This window comes from Ranitomeya imitator, chromosome 2, assembly GCF_032444005.1.
Source record: "Ranitomeya imitator isolate aRanImi1 chromosome 2, aRanImi1.pri, whole genome shotgun sequence".
Classification (NCBI taxonomy): Eukaryota; Metazoa; Chordata; class Amphibia; order Anura; family Dendrobatidae; genus Ranitomeya; species Ranitomeya imitator.
In genome coordinates this window covers 512,944,431-512,961,014 of record NC_091283.1, presented here as the reverse complement: position 1 = coordinate 512,961,014, position 16,584 = coordinate 512,944,431, and the positions used below count along the sequence as shown (strand labels likewise).

The 16,584-nt window shown below is 45.8% G+C and overlaps 1 protein-coding gene across 1 annotated transcript in view; it reads left to right on the top strand.

Moving 5' to 3' along the window:
- Positions 1-342: 342 nt before the first annotated feature.
- The window catches only part of ARHGAP23 (Rho GTPase activating protein 23), a 115,485-nt gene continuing 99,243 nt past the window's right edge, over positions 343-16,584 (top strand). Inside the window, exon 1 of the mRNA XM_069751705.1 lies at positions 343-648. Coding sequence (XP_069607806.1) covers positions 595-648 — 54 coding nt within the window. The 5' untranslated portion in view covers positions 343-594. The remainder of the gene's footprint in view (positions 649-16,584) is intronic.

The following is a 16,584-nucleotide window of genomic DNA, read 5'->3' as shown; positions in this document are numbered from 1 at the left end:
GTTCTTTTACTTTCTTATTTAGAAAATAAAAGCTGCAGTCTTTCCTACACTGGTGCACTGCATAGCAACCAATCAGATTGCAGCTTGGTTTTTTATATAGAGCAAGTTAGAAAACAGAAGCTGGATTCTTATTGGTTGCTACAAACAACTGCTCAACTTTTTTTTTCCATCACAGATGTTATATACCACATAGCAACCAATCAGATTGCTGCTTGTTAGTTTTCCAGTGCAGGTTCGAAAATAGAAGCTGGATTCTTATTGGTTGCTACTGAGAACAGCTCGGCTCCTCTATCCAGTCGTCCGTGAATCCCTCCGCGCCTCCTTGTCTCCCGGCCGGGTCTTGTAGTGTATCTCTCCGTCTCCTTCCTCTTCCCTATGTCCTCTCTCCGTCAGTGCCCCCAGGGTGACAGCTCGTCGCCCCCTCCCAGCAGCGGCTCTGCCCTGTATCTCCCCCTCGCCTCCAGCAGGAGGGGGAGGGGAGCTCCTCTGTCATCCTGTGAGGAGGGAGAGACTTAATATACACAGTGCGAGTCGGAGAGAGACACAGGAGGAAGGCTCCGGCCATTGCCAGGGATTCCCGGCCGCTCCACCTAAATGAATGGCGTGGCTTTCTGCCTGGTGGGATCCCCGTCTGCCCCCGCCGCGCAGGTAAGAGACGCCTGGTACCGAGTGACCCGGACGGGCAGGGGCTGGGTGGGGTGGGAGCCCGTGCTGTGTGAGGGGCCTGGTCTGCTGGGTCTGTACAATATGTCCACTATGTAGGTCCATCTGTGCTATCCCTCCCCGTATCCCCCCATTGCCCTGTATATACAGTGGGCACCCATCTATATACAGAGGGCAGTATGGACTTACTGGAGCCGTATGCATTGGGTACCACTCTCCGTACTCCTCTATATACAGGACTTACAGGAGCCGTATACATTGGGTACCACTCTCCGTACTCATCTATATACAGGACTTACAGGAGCCGTATACATTGGGTACCACTCTCCGTACTCATCTATATACAGGACTTACTGGAGCCGTATACATTGGTTACCACTCTCCGTACTCCTCTATATACAGGACTTACAGGAGCCGTATACATTGGGTACCACTCTCCGTACTCCTCTATATACAGGACTTACTGGAGCCGTATACATTGGGTACCACTCTCCGTACTCCTCTATATACAGGACTTACAGGAGCCGTATACATTGGTTACCACTCTCCGTACTCCTCTATATACAGAACTTACAGGAGCCGTATACATTGGGTACCACTCTCCGTACTCCTCTATATACAGGACTTACAGGAGCCGTATACATTGGGTACCACTCTCCGTACTCATCTATATACAGGACTTACAGGAGCCATATACATTGGGTACCACTCTCCGTACTCCTCTATATACAGGACTTACAGGAGCCATATACATTGGGTACCACTCTCCGTACTCATCTATATACAGGACTTACAGGAGCCGTATACATTGGGTACCACTCTCCGTACTCCTCTATATACAGGACTTACAGGAGCCGTATACATTGGGTACCACTCTCCGTACTCATCTATATACAGGACTTACAGGAGCCGTATACATTGGGTACCACTCTCCGTACTCATCTATATACAGGACTTACAGGAGCCGTATACATTGGGTACCACTCTCCGTACTCCTCTATATACAGGACTTACAGGAGCCGTATACATTGGGTACCACTCTCCGTACTCCTCTATATACAGGACTTACAGGAGCCGTATACATTGGGTACCGCTCTCCGTACTCCTCTATATACAGGACTTACAGGAGCCGTATACATTGGGTACCGCTCTCCGTACTCATCTATATACAGGACTTACAGGAGCCGTATACATTGGGTACCGCTCTCCGTACTCATCTATATACAGGACTTACAGGAGCCGTATACATTGGGTATCGCTCTCCGTACTCATCTATATACAGGACTTACTGGAGCCATATACACTGGGTACCACTCTCCGTACTCATCTATATACAGGAGCCGTATACATTGGGTTCCGCTCTCCGTACTCATCTATATACAGGACTTACAGGAGGTGTATACATTGGGTACCGCTCTCCATACTCCTCTATATACAAAGGGCAGTATGGACTTACAGGAGCCATATACATTGGGTACCGCTCTTCGTACTCATCTACATACAGGACTTAGAGGAGGCGTATACATTGAGTACTGCTCTCCGTACGCACTCATCTATATACACAGGGCAGTATGGACTTACAGGAGGCGTATATATTGGGTACAGGAGCCATATACATTGGGTACTGCTCTCCATACTCACTCATCTTTATATAGGACTTGCAGGAGGCGTATACATTGGGGACAGGAGCCGTATACATTGGGTACAGGAGGTGTATACATTGGGTACCGCTCTCCATACTCATCTACAGGATTTAGAGGAGGTGTATACATTGGGTACGGCTCTGCATACTCATCTATATACAGGACTTAGAGGAGGTGTATATATTGGGTACCGCTCTCCATACTCACTCCTCTATATTCACTATACAGAGGGCAGTATGAACTTAGAGGAGTCGTATTCATTGGGTACCACTCTCTGTACTCTCTCCTCTGCATATAGAGGGCAGTATGGACTTACAGGAGGTGTATACATTGGGTACAGGAGGCGTATACATTGGGTACAGGAGGCGTATACATTGGGTACAGGAGGCGTATACATTGGGTACAGGAGGCGTATACATTGGGTACAGGAGGCGTATACATTGGGTACAGGAGGCGTATACATTGGGTACAGGAGGCGTATACATTGGGTACAGGAGGCGTATACATTGGGTACAGGAGACGTAAACATTGGGTACAGGAGACGTAAACATTGGGTACAGGAGGCGTATACATTGGGTACAGGAGGCGTATACATTGGGTACAGGAGGCGTATACATTGGGTACAGGAGGCGTATACATTGGGTACAGGAGGCGTATACATTGGGTACAGGAGGCGTATACATTGGGTACAGGAGGCGTGTACATTGGGTACAGGAGGCGTATACATTGGGTACAGGAGGCGTGTACATTGGGTACAGGAGGCCTAAACGTTGGGTACAGGAGGCGTATACGTTGGGTACAGGAGGCGTATACGTTGGGTACAGGAGGCGTATACGTTGGGTACAGGAGGCGTATACGTTGGGTACAGGAGGCGTATACATTGGATACAGGAGGCGTATACGTTGGGTACAGGAGGCGTATACATTGGATACAGGAGGCGTATACGTTGGGTACAGGAGGCGTATACATTGGATACAGGAGGCGTATACGTTGGGTACTGGAGGCGTAAACATTGGGTAACGCTCTCCGTACTCACTCATCTAGCTATATATAGTCTTCGCCCGCTGAGTTAACCTTAGCATCCCCCATCCGTGTTTAATTGATCCGTACAGAGGGCAATGGATATCTTCCTTTACAATACACTTCTCCATTGACGTCAGTGATAACAATTCCAGCGACAGTTTGGGAAATCGATAGCAGAATATAATAATGGAAATAATTTTGCCATTGTGATCCGAGCCTTGGTGATCCCATGGATGTCGCACGTTTTTACACCAGTGATGCTTGGCAGACCCTATTTATTGACTTATAAGCGGGTCTTTTAGTACTGGTGGATGTGATAGCGATGCTGGTGTTCCCTTCTAACAAGACAGAGTCCGTGTTGAAGATTTGGTTCACAGATCAGGACTTATTTATTACATATGGAGACGCCACATAACAGATGGGTGGTTGCTTTATATTTCTCTATGGATGGATATAATATATGCATTAGCATTCTATGACCTCTGATGGGGCTAGCAAGTTCTCTATATAAAGGAGCCTTGTGTGTACACATGGAAATATCCCACCCCAGTCCTAGTCCACATTCTATGTGAACGGATGTCCCATAGACATCTCAACCCATCAGAAGACGACATATATGCCCGACCCCTCCCCCCCCCCCCCCACCCAGCTGCACAGACTTATTAAAATATGAACAAGTCTGCACAGTCAGAAAGAAATGACTGATGTTTGATTGGCTAAGGGACATTAAAGAGGATATCCGGAATGTAAAATAATTTTTGGATAACAGCTGGAAAACTGATAAAATGCAGTAATTACCTTTTCAATTTCTTCAGTTCCAATGCTAATGCTCTGTGTCCCGTCAGTTTTGTTTTTCTTCCCTGTAGCGATGACGTCACATGTATGAATCAGTGGACTTGTAGGGTACGTGCCCACGATCAGAAACTGCTGCAGGTTTGATGCTGCGTCTTTATGCAGCGTCAAACCCGCAGCAGCCAGATGTTACAGCATAGTGGATGGGATTTCAAGAAATCGGCGCACCTGCGGAGACGGACATGTGACGCGTCTCTCCATACCGCAGCATGTCAATTTCTCTTATGGAGATGCGAGTCTCCTGTACAGAAATGTCACCAATAGAATGTATAGAATGAGGTCACATGCGGATTCACCTGCATTCAACAGAAGGCAGCGCTTTGGACTCAGCGAACATACACTGTGTCCATAGAGCTGCTAGTACCGAATTGCGGGAACGTAGCCTTACTGTACATTTATTTTTTACCCTCTTATATAGCGGCATTAATTCCACAATGCTTTATAGACGCCATCATTGCTGTCCCCATTGGGGCTCACAATCTAATTCCCTATCTGTCTTTGGAGTGTGGGAAGAAACCAGAGAACCCGGAATAAACCCACGCAAACACGGGGAGAACACACAAACTCCTTGCAGATGTTGTCCTTAGTGGGATTAGAATTCAGGATCCCAGCCCTGCAAAGTACTAACCACTGAGCCACCGTGCTGTCATGTAGACATCACCTCTGAGACTAGTGATTGACTGCAGCGGTTACTTGCATCACTGCAAGGGAGTAAACAAAGCTTCCGGCACCATCAGTACTGAAGATGCCTATTAGAAATCCAGGACAGCCATGTTAAAAGTTGTTTTTCAGCCTCATATGTAGCTATGAAGGCGATCCAGCATCACATCCCCAGTCCTCCTTGCCAGTCTACAGTTATAATGTAGCATATACTCCACACGAACGCTGCAGCCAATCACTGGCATCAGCAGAATAACATGGAACACCCTTTTAACTTATGTGGAGGACAAGAAATGCTTTGCCCGATCAGCAAGCCCCTCTGTGGGGGGAAGGATGGGGGCAAATGTACCCACTACATTCTCGTCATTAAAATACCAGTCCTCATGCTCCTTATTTACTGCACCCACAGGCGGCCAATATCTTTACAGTGGGTGGAAGTACTAGTGTAGCATTTATTGTGATCTGCTGTAGACGTGTGTCCTGTTCACACCATCATTAGAGTACGCGATTCTAAAGCTGGAACAAGGAACCACTGTGTCCCACAGTTATGCTAGCCGTAAGTCTAGATTTACTGGCCATTATAGGAGTACTATATCAATTGTTATTATTCAGAGAACAGTAAGGGACACTGGCCATCTTTCTGCTGTCATTACTTGTCCATAGACCGGGCAGTTTGGTTGAATTCTGTCTTCCCAGACTCCCACGTAAACATCTGTTTGGTATGTAATTTACATAGAGGGAGGGGGATCAGCAGCTGCCAGATACATCTGGCACCACTTATCTAAATTGGATTGGACAGGATGAAACTCAACAGGCATAAATCCAATACACAATGAATTTTCTGCCAACCTTACTCAACTCGGCATGTGATATATATATGATATACAGGATGAGTCTGTGAGTAAGTGGCTCCATTCATAGTGAGTGATGAGTAGGCCTGTTACACTCCCCTGTAGTGGCAGGAACGCCGACAAATAAAGATCATGTTTTGATCTGCTTGCTGTAACATGCATGTTCCTGGCCTCTATCATTCCTATGGTTTCTTGTGCATTTTTGTGGTTTGCATTAAAGATGTCATCATTGGCTTGCAGAGTCTGTGGTTGCCATGGTAACAGCTCCCTCCTTTCCAGGTATAGGCGGTTGTAGTAGGGCATAAGTGGAGTAGTAGTGTGCACCGCCCTCCCCCAATAATGTGGCCTGATTCCTGCCAGACCATTGGGGCCCAGTGCAGATCGGCTTCCTGCCGTTCCCTGCCCTGTCTTACAATGGGAGCACAGATAATCACCAGCCAGGAGCATTATGATGCCTCATGACAATGTGCAATTTGCACAAGATATATGTCAGTCCCACTGAATAGGGTATTAACGAGAACAATTATTTTTCTTCATACAATCTAGTCTTTGTGAGTCCCTTGTGCTGCGTCTGGCTTTTATTCAAAGGTCGCTGGTCTTGGAATGTGTTCTGAGCATTCTGCAATATTTCATGATAATGTGGCCTGTGGGTGGCGCTGTTTTACAGTATGGGTAATTCCATTCACGTATTTGCAGGGTACAGGAATGGATCCTGCTTTTTGGCCAGAAGTGTTTGAGCAGGCATGTCACGTCCATGAGAAAGAGATGAAGACTTGACAGGTGTCGTAAAGATTGAAGATGTGATCTGCCCCCACATGTAGTCATGGGACTCTCCAGAGTCTGGGGCTTGCCCAGAGCAAGCTGAGAGTTGTGGTTCCTCAGCAGCTCAAGTCACTTGTCCGGAGTGTTTCATGTTCAGTCTTAGCTGATACTTTTGGGGCAACAAGCTGCAATCTAGTACATGAAAGAGATCAAGGTAAACCACGAATACCTGGCTCCAGTTCTCGCTTACTCCAATGCCGTGCCGGAGCAGCCTGAGGGATACCCAGTCGCCATTACTACCACGGGGATTATGCCGGTGACTTTTATTTATCCTATAGGAAAAAGTTGTATTCACCCCTAACAAGGCAACTACCTTCTACCTTTATACCTTACGAATCAAGCAGATACTTCTGTTGGAGAATCTCTCCAAAATATGGCTTCTGATCAGACAAGCAATGTACATCTCCATGAGAAACAGTTGTCTTGGCCTATAAACGTCTTTGGTGGCTGCTTTGTACTCTCTATGTGCGCTTGTGTACGTGAACTCGTTGCCATGCTACTCTGCTCATTGGTGTATTGGATGGAAAAAGAATTGGGCATGTGGGATTTCAACATTCGTGAACATTCAACATTCTCATCTTCCTGATGAGAACACAGCCAAGCCGAGCGTATATGTGTGAGGGGGTCAGGATCTAAATCTATGATGTACGGCCACCCTTTCATGTTATGTGACCCCCAGCCGTAAGGATATATGTATAAACATATGGGTTGGAGGTCACCTCACAGGGGGTAGCAGGAGAATCCGGAGAATCTTACTGTATCAGTTAAAATTCCTTGTTGCCCATAGCAACCTGCAGTGCGTGGTATTAATTGAACATATGGTTTCTATTAGCAACAAGCCCGAATTTTGTCATTGATTCGGATGATACAATAGGCCATTGTGACTAGTGTTATAATTGCTTCGGCTCATGTTACGGGCACACATGACTACAATTGGGGCGAATGAGATAAACAACCTCCCTGTGCGCAAATCCTAAAATGTAAGAGATGCTGTGCATGCGGCAGAGCTTCATGCTGTGGTGTTGTGTGGCCGCTGTGGAGCGTACAGCCCCATTCTGCTGGTGTGGACAAATATCCATGTTCTAACATCCCCATGTCATGCACTGGCAGCACCCGTGTGGCACTGAATTCTTATGTGTCCTGTAATACTAATCAGAATGGTAAAAGCGTGATTTCTAATAGACCCTGAAATTCCGATCTTCTATTGACCAGTGATGCCGGATGAGGTCATGGATGGGACCCCCTACTTCAGCCCCTCAACTTCTCCCTGATTTAATATGACTTACAGATGATCCTTGATGGGCTGCTTCCCAAATGTCATCTTCTGTGCTCTGATCATGTGGAGCTGCACTGCCAGCTCAGCTCTGCTGCATCTGCATCTTTCTATCCCCTCTGTGCATTTCCCAGGGCATTTCTGCAGCTTGTGTGTGTATGGTATTACATATTTATTTCATAGAAATTACTTCCGTTCTGCAACAGATTTACATATATTAATCCGATTTTGATGACTTCACAGGACATGGGTCTGCATGCTTACTTTTGATATAGTTGGGTACACAGTCTTTCCGCCATCATACATCTCCTTGTGATTGTTTCTGAGCCTTTTCATCACACCTGTACTGGCCATGTTGGCAGCATAGTTCTGATTTGATGTGGTTTTTGTATTTTATAAAAAATGGGAATAGATTTCTAGGAGGTAAAACTATAAAAATAAAATCCAGTCTGTTTATTTGCTTTGTTAGGAAGACCATAATCTTTTTATTATGAACATGAATGGTGTGTAAATTGGAGTAGCCATTTCAGGACCCTAGTCGATTTGGCAGGGCTACTTATAAAGTGGCTCTAGCTCCGGTGGGCTGGCCTCGGCTCCTGTTGTATGATGGGAAGATCAATTGAAAAGTTTTCTATTCTGTGTGTTAATTTTGGAAAAGTCCAATTAATCAGGACAAGTACTAATGAAATAATGTCGGGGGCTTTGGTCTTTATGGCGAGCCTTATTTTAGAATAATGAGCTAATGAGAATGCACCCATATAGTAATCTTAGGTCTGTTCGTGTCCAGCACTGTATGGCACCGTGCGAAGAATGTGCCCCAGCCGGCTTTCGAAGGGTTATAGAGTCAAACTTGCATTTTTGTGGAGTCCTTTTCAAAAATGACATGTGTGTCTCAGAAATGACATGCCTCCTCGGAAAGCCAGTGTTTATTGGGTGCGAGGCCTTGCTGAAGGGGGGAGAGTTGACATTCTTTCAGCGAGTGTGAATTTGACATCTACATGCAGGTAGACAGCTGAACGAGGAAGACTCGCACACATCGAAATTCCAAATTGGTGCTACTGGGTGTCATCATTATCATATTATTCCTAATATGCAGCAAGCTATGCAGTTAAGGCTACTTTCACACTAGCGTCAGATTCGGCCCGTCGCAGTGCGTCGGGCCGAGGTTCCGACGCTAGCGTTTGATGCGCCGCACAACGGGTGCAGCAGATGCATTTCTCCGGCGCATCCACTGCCCCATTGTGAGGTGCGGGGAGGTGTGGGCGGAGTTCCGTCCGCGCATGCGCGGTCGGAAAAAGCCGTCCGTCGGCAGCAAAAAACATTACATTTAACATTTTTTGCTCCCGGCGGTCCGCCACAACACGGCGCAACCGTTGCACGTCGGTTGCTACGTGTGTCAATACGTCGCAATGCGTCGGTAATGTATCTCTATGGGGCAAAAAAGGCATCCTGCAAACAACTTTGCAGGATGCGTTTTTTCCCCTAAACGACGCATTGCGACGTATTAAAAAAAACGCCAGTGTGAAAGTAGCCTTACACATGATTTATACAATAATAGATTTATTTTAATTTCTAGATTTTCTTTCTGATTTTGTACCTTATGCTGAATTCTGAGAGAGAATCTGCATGATTTGTATGGAAAATGCTTTGAAAAACGGATCCGGGCACCGGATTCATTGTTTCACACCTCCGTTTCATGTGTTTTTGGTCGATTCCATCACTGTGCGTCGTGTTTTGGCGGACAGTCGGCACAAAAAAAGTTACATGTAACTTTTTTGTGCGTCGAGTCCGCCATTTCCGACCACGCATGTGCGTCCGGAACTCCGCCCCCTCCTCCCCGGACCTTACAATGGGGCAGCAGATGCGTTGTAAAACTGCATCCCCTGCCCCTGTTGTTCTTTTTTTTCGCAGTTTGCGTTGGTACGTCGGGCCGACGCATGGCGACGGCCCCGTACTGACGCTAGTGTGAAAGTAGCATTAGGCTACTTTCATACTAGCGTCGTTCGACGCACGTCACAATGCATCGTTTTGAAGAAAAAATGCATCCTGCAAAGTTGCGTTTTTTCTCCATAGACTTTCACTAGCGACGCATTGCGACGGATTGCCACGCGTTGCATCCGTCGTGCGACTGATGCGACGTATTTTTGCATGCGACTGATGCGACGTATTTTTGCAGTCCGTCGGGACAAAAAAACGTTGCTTGCAACGTTTTTTTGTCCGTCGAGTCCGCTTTTTCCTACCACGCATGCGCGGCCGGAACTCCGCCCCCTCCTCCCCGGACCTTACAATGGGGCAGCGGATGCGTTGTAAAACTGCATCCGCTGCTCCCGTTGTTCTTTTTTTTTTTTTGCAGTTTGCGTCGGTACGTCGGGCCGATGCATGGCGTTGACCCTGTACCGACGCTGGTGTGAAAGTAGCCTTAGGGCCCCTTTCCACTTGTGAGAAAAAAAAACGGTCCGTAATCTGGACCGAAAAAACGGATGTAACGTATGCGATTGTCATGCGTTTGTGATGCGAGTTCAATGCGATTTTTTTAATCGCACCATCCGTTTTACATCCGTATGCAATTCGTTTTTTTTCTCTGCAACTAATTTTATACAGTCATTCACAGGACTCTTTACAGTGCTCTATGCCACAGAATGCGATTTCAGCTGAGAAAAAAAATCGCAAATGGAATGTCACCTATTGAATAACATTGGTCCGAGTGCAATCCGATTTTTTTATCGGATTGCACTCTTCAGTTTTCCTCGCAAGTGGAAAGGGGCCCTAAAGGTACCTTCACACATAACGATATCGTTAACGATATCGTTGCTTTTTGTGACGTAGCAACGATATCGTTAAGGAAATCGTTCTGTGTGACAGCGACCAACGATCAGGCCCCTGCTGGGAGATCGTTGGTCGCTGAGGAAAGTCCAGAACTTTATTTCGTCGCTGGACTCCCTGCAGACATCGCTGGATCGGCGTGTGTGACACCGATCCAGCGATGTCTTCACTGGTAACCAGGGTAAACATCGGGTTACTAAGCGAAGGGCCGCGCTGAGTAACCCGATGTTTACCCTGGTTACCAGCGTAAAAGTAAAAAAAACAAACACTACATACTTACCTACCGCTGTCTGTCCCCGGCGCTGTGCTTCTCTGCACTCCTCCTGCACTGACTGTGAGCGTCGGTCAGCCGGAAAGCAGAGCGGTGACGTCACCGCTCTGCTTTCCGGCCGCTGTGCTCACAGCCAGTACAGGAGGAGTGCAGAGAAGCAGAGCGCCGGGGACAGACAGCGGTAGGTAAGTATGTAGTGTTTGTTTTTTTTACTTTTACGCTGGTAACCAGGGTAAACATCGGGTTACTAAGCGCGGCCCTGCGCTTAGTAACCCGATGTTTACCCTGGTTACCCGGGGACCTCGGGATCGTTGGTCGCTGGAGAGCCGTCTGTGTGACAGCTCTCCAGCGACCAAACAGCGACGCTGCAGCGATCGACATCGTTGTCGGTATCGCTGCAGCGTCGCTGAGTGTGAAGGTACCTTTAGGCCGGTTTCACACTCAGCGTATGAAAATACGGTCCGTATATTACGGCCGTAATACGCTGAAATGTCCCGAAAATAGTGGTCCGTAGCTCCTCCGTAGGCAGGGTGTGTCAGCGTTTTTTGCGCATGGCATCCTCCGTATGTAATCCGTATGGCATCCGTACTGCGTGGTTTTCTCGCAGGCTTGCAAAACCAACATACCGCTATAGAAATGATCCATGTGTCCCAAAAAGAAAAAAAAAAAAAAAAAATATATATATATATAATGTCATTAGACACATATATGTATATATATTAATATTTATTCCAGCGCTATACAGCTTGAAAGCCGGTAATTCAATTACCGGCTTTTTCTTTCTCCTTCCTAAAACCCGACATGATTTGAGACATGGTTTACATACAGTAAACCATGTCTTCTCTCCATTTTTTTTGCAGATTCCACACTACTAATGTCAGTAGTGTGTATCTGCAAAATTTGGCCGTTCTAGCTCTTAAAATAAAGGGTTAAATGGCGGAAAAAATTGGCGTGGGCTCCCGCGCAATTTTCTCCGCCAGAGTAGTAAAGCCAGTGACTGAGGGCAGATATTAATAGCCTGGAGAGGGTCCACGGTTATTGGCCCCCCCCTGGCTAAAAATATCTGCCCCCAGCCACCCCAGAAAAGGCACATCTGGAAGATGCGCCTATTCTGGCACTTGGCCACTCTCTTCCCATTCCCGTGTAGCGGTGGGATATGGGGTAATGAAGGGTTAATGCCACCTTGCTATTGTAAGGTGACATTAAGCCTAATTAATAATGGAGAGGCGTCAATTATGACACCTATCCATTATTAATCCAATTGAATGAAAGGGTTAAATAAAACACAAACACATTATTTAAAATTATTTTAATGAAATAAAAACAATGGTTGTTGGAGTATTTTATTCTACGCCCAATCCAATCACTGAAGACCCTCGTTCTGTGAAAGAAAAAACATAATAAACCAACAATATACTTACCCTCCGCAGATCTGTAACGTCCAAGGATGTAAATCCTTCTGAAGGGGTTAAAACATTTTGCAGCAAGGAGCTTTGCTAATGCAGGCTGCTCCTCGCTGCAAAACCCCGGGGAATTAGTCTAAATATAGATCAATGAGCTATATTTAGCTTCATTTGCGGTGAGGCGCCCTCTGCTGGCTGTTTATAGATCGTGGGAACTTGCCTAGAAAGCCTGGGAGCTTTCTAGGAAATTTCCCACGATCTATGAACATCTTGATGCAGCCCCCGGACAGCGTGTTTGAGACCCCTGCATTAGACAGACCTTACTACTTAATACATTTATGATGTAACCACAGAATATGAATCCCCTGTCTGGCAAACGACGGTGTCCGCTGTGAGGGGGATCATATGCGAAGGTCGATATGTGTCCCCCAAGATGCGGACGGAGTCTTATTAAACCTGCTGGAGCGCCTTGTGTTTACAACAGGACGCCTGTGGGTCACAAGGTAAAATAAAAGGAACTGTGGATTGGGTCCAAATAGTTTACCCAGTCAGATTTTGAGGAAATCTCAGCAAGGGCTTTTATTTTTAGAGGGATTTGCAGGCTTAGTAGTGGGGCAAATCTCTCTCCACTTGGGGTTTTGGAAGTGGCTCTATGGCCACGATTCCATTTAAATCTCTGTTTGGCCTTGGGTGTGTCCGTTTTGGATTTTGCAAGCTGCAGAGCAGGAGGCTCTGTGCAACCCAGGACTGTGTGGTGCTAACACAAAGTCAGGGACTTCAAGGCAGCTGATACACCCAAGAGACTCCACGGGGACAGGTTTTAAACACGGATTGTATTTGTGGAGACCCGACTGCGATACGGAGGATATCACTCCTGTTATGTACTTCTGAGAGTAAAGTGTAGGTTAGTATTGACATCAGCATTGTAGCTTTTGTGTACGTCTTGACCCTATGCGGATCTGTCGTATGGTGACTTATAATGCCGTCTAGCAGGGTTCTGTGACAGTTCCCATAGTTTTGACAGAAGGATAGGGCAAAAGCCATGAACTACAGTATGAACACCGCTTATCATACACGTTTGTTGTTACTACTCCCGTCACTTTAACATTGTTTTGTAGTCTTGAGATTTTTGGAATTGTGATAATTTGGGGCCTAAATATTTATCTCCTTTGTAATCTGTATGTAGGATATGAAATGGGTACAGTACAAGGCAGTGAGTTTAGCAGTAGGGTGTTAGTGCTTGCATATCTGTATATACGGGAGGATATTTGCTTTACTTTCCATTTCACAATTACATAGAATTGATATGAAAAGCCGCGAGTTTCTGTTGTTCTTGTGACTTGTTCCTTATTTATAAACCCAAGCTAATCCCCATGTGGCAGCCAGCGCCAGGCATGTGTACATGTATATACATGCAAGTATGCCGAGGAGGAATGTCATGTGCACACCAGGGCTCTCAGACATGCCCTACTGAGCGGGGGCCGGGCACTATACAGCCCTGTTCTATTGTATATTGTTCTGATGCGGCAAACTAGAAGTGTCCCCAGCAACTAGAAAATGGCCACTAGCATTTGACTTTAGGGCTTACATTTTTAATTGCATGTGGTTTTATGAATTTGACTACATGGGTCATAGATTGCTGTAATATAGCGCTCCTGCCAGAAGTTTTCCAGCTTCAGCATAGTTTGGGGCTGGCAGAGTGACAACTGCTGCACTGAGCCAGCAATATGTCCAGAGTGGTTGTCACTCCTCTTTCCTTACTTGGCTCTGCAAGCTGACGTTCCTGATCTCTGAATTGATTACTATAACCATCTGAAAATGGAAAAAGGCCTTTCACCCCCCCACACATGACCCCCAGAGATCTTGCCTCCTGGCCAGGATATGCCCTCATCACTATGCTAGTACAGCTGCGCCATTTGCCTCATGGTTTAAGCAGCCCTGGTTATTTTGAGCATGTATGATACAGGGGGTCTTAATGTTTTCTTCCAACAGGAAAGTGATAGAATAATTGGATCTGCCATAAAAGTATAAACCCCTCAAAGGAAAAAAGCTTCTCTAGAGTCTCTGTATACAGGCTTGATCATTGACGCTGGCACCCAGCCTATGTACAGCGTGCCGAAGGGTGTGCCAAATACCAGGCTAGGTCGTTTAGGAGATTTTGATCCTGTGCTTTAGGGTCCTTTTAGCCCTTTAGGACCCAGTCTTATTTGCATGACTATGTCTTACTATATATTTACCTCTGATGCCGTCCGTTTCAACACTCTTTTTATGTTTATCTACGATGCATGAGTGAATGAATGAATTGCAACATTGAGCTTTTCCTAAGGAAATCAAAACATGTACATGAAGTTTACCTTCTTCTTTTTTCCATTAAGAGATTTTTTTTTTTTTACTGATTTTGTACATTTTTAAAAACCGTGTAATCACAAAGCAAGAGTTGAACAGTAACAACAGTGGTACATAGTTTTACATCGAATTATAATGAGAACGACATGTCATTGTATGCTTCTTTGACGATGTAGAATAAAATAGTCTGTAATGAGCAGTGAGAAAGATGATGCTATAGAAAAGAAAGTGAAGAAGAGAAAACTGGTAGAAGGGGGTGGTGTAATCTTATTTAGTGTTTTTTTTTTTTAATTCAGCCACAGAGAAGTTCTCCTTTGTATCTCTACTACATTATATGTCGATTTCTGCCTCCTAGGGAGGAGCGAACTGTTATCTCTCTTTTCTGACCTGACCCTACAACCCACATCCCCTGATTATGTAAATGTCTAGGAACAATCTATTGCACAAGTAGTGTTGAGGTCTTATCTATGTTGTGTGTTGTGCGGTGAGATGCAGTTTTTGAAATGGTTCATTAGATAGTGTACAACTTTTTGCTTATGGCCCCTATACACGTTTGACAAAAATTGACCCTCGAACAGTTGTTCATCAGCAGAAGGAAAAAATATATATTTCACAGACCATTTTGTCCATATTAGATAATGCTTACTATCGAGAGAAAAATAAAGCACGCCTGACCAGCAGGGCTGTGGAGTCGGTAAGCCAAACCTCCGACTCCTCAATTTCCATGACACGGACTCCGACTCCCTCATACCAGGGCTGTGGGGTCGGTAAGCCAAACCTCCGACTCCTCAATTTCCATGACACGGACTCCGACTCCCTCATACCAGGGCTGTGGGGTCGGTAAGCCAAACCTCCGACTCCTCAATTTCCATGACTCCGACTCCACAGCCCTGCTGGCCAGTGTATTGAATGTTTGTCCATCAGTCAAAACAAACTTTTCACCAAGAAAACAGACTACTGCTCGTAATGGCTGAAATTTCGGACGTCTGTTTATAACTATTTTTTAATGTTCCCCACCGCTGCTCATGCCGTTTGCCTCAGCAGAGCTGCTAAGCTCAGTGGCTAAAGTGGAGCTTTGTGCTTTCGACATGATGTCACCACTGTGGCCAAAGCACTGAGACCCGAGGAGTGTTGTGGAGCCAGCTCTGGACCTGGGCAGGGAAGGTACCTGCTGTGTGGATCGGCTGTGGCCATGCTCAGGGACCTCACTCTATTGCGTCCATATTGCCCACTCATGGGTGGCAGTGAAACCTCTTACCCTATGTCCTCAGCGCTATTTATTTCTGGATGTATTTGTTTTTTTCTGACTACACGTCCTCATCTATATTGACCGCTTCAGGACAAAGCATTTCGGCTAGGTCTGGCTCCAATATACAGTGGGGCAAAAAAGTATTTAGTCAGTCAGCAATAGTGCAAGTTCCACCACTTAAAAAGATGAGAGGCGTCTGTAATTTACATCATAGGTAGACCTCAACTATGGGAGACAAACTGAGAAAAAAAAATCCAGAAAATCACATTGTCTGTTTTTTTAAAAATTTTTTTGCATATTATGGTGGAAAATAAGTATTTGGTCAGAAACAAAATTTCATTTCAATACTTTGTAATATATCCTTTGTTGGCAATGACAGAGGTCAAACGTTTTCTGTAAGTCTTCACAAGGTTGCCACACACTGTTGTTGGTATGTTGGCCCATTCCTCAATGCAGATCTCCTCTAGAGCAGTGATGTTTTTGGCTTTACTCTTGGCAACACGGACTTTCAATTCCCTCCAAAGGTTTTCTATAGGGTTGAGATCTGGAGACTGGCTAGGCCACTCCAGGACCTTGAAATGCTTCTTACGAAGCCACTCCTTCGTTGCCCTGGCCGTGTGCTTTGGATCATTTTCATGTTGAAAGACCCAGCCACGTTTCATCTTCAATGCCCTTGCTGATGGAAGGAGGTTTGCACTCAAAATC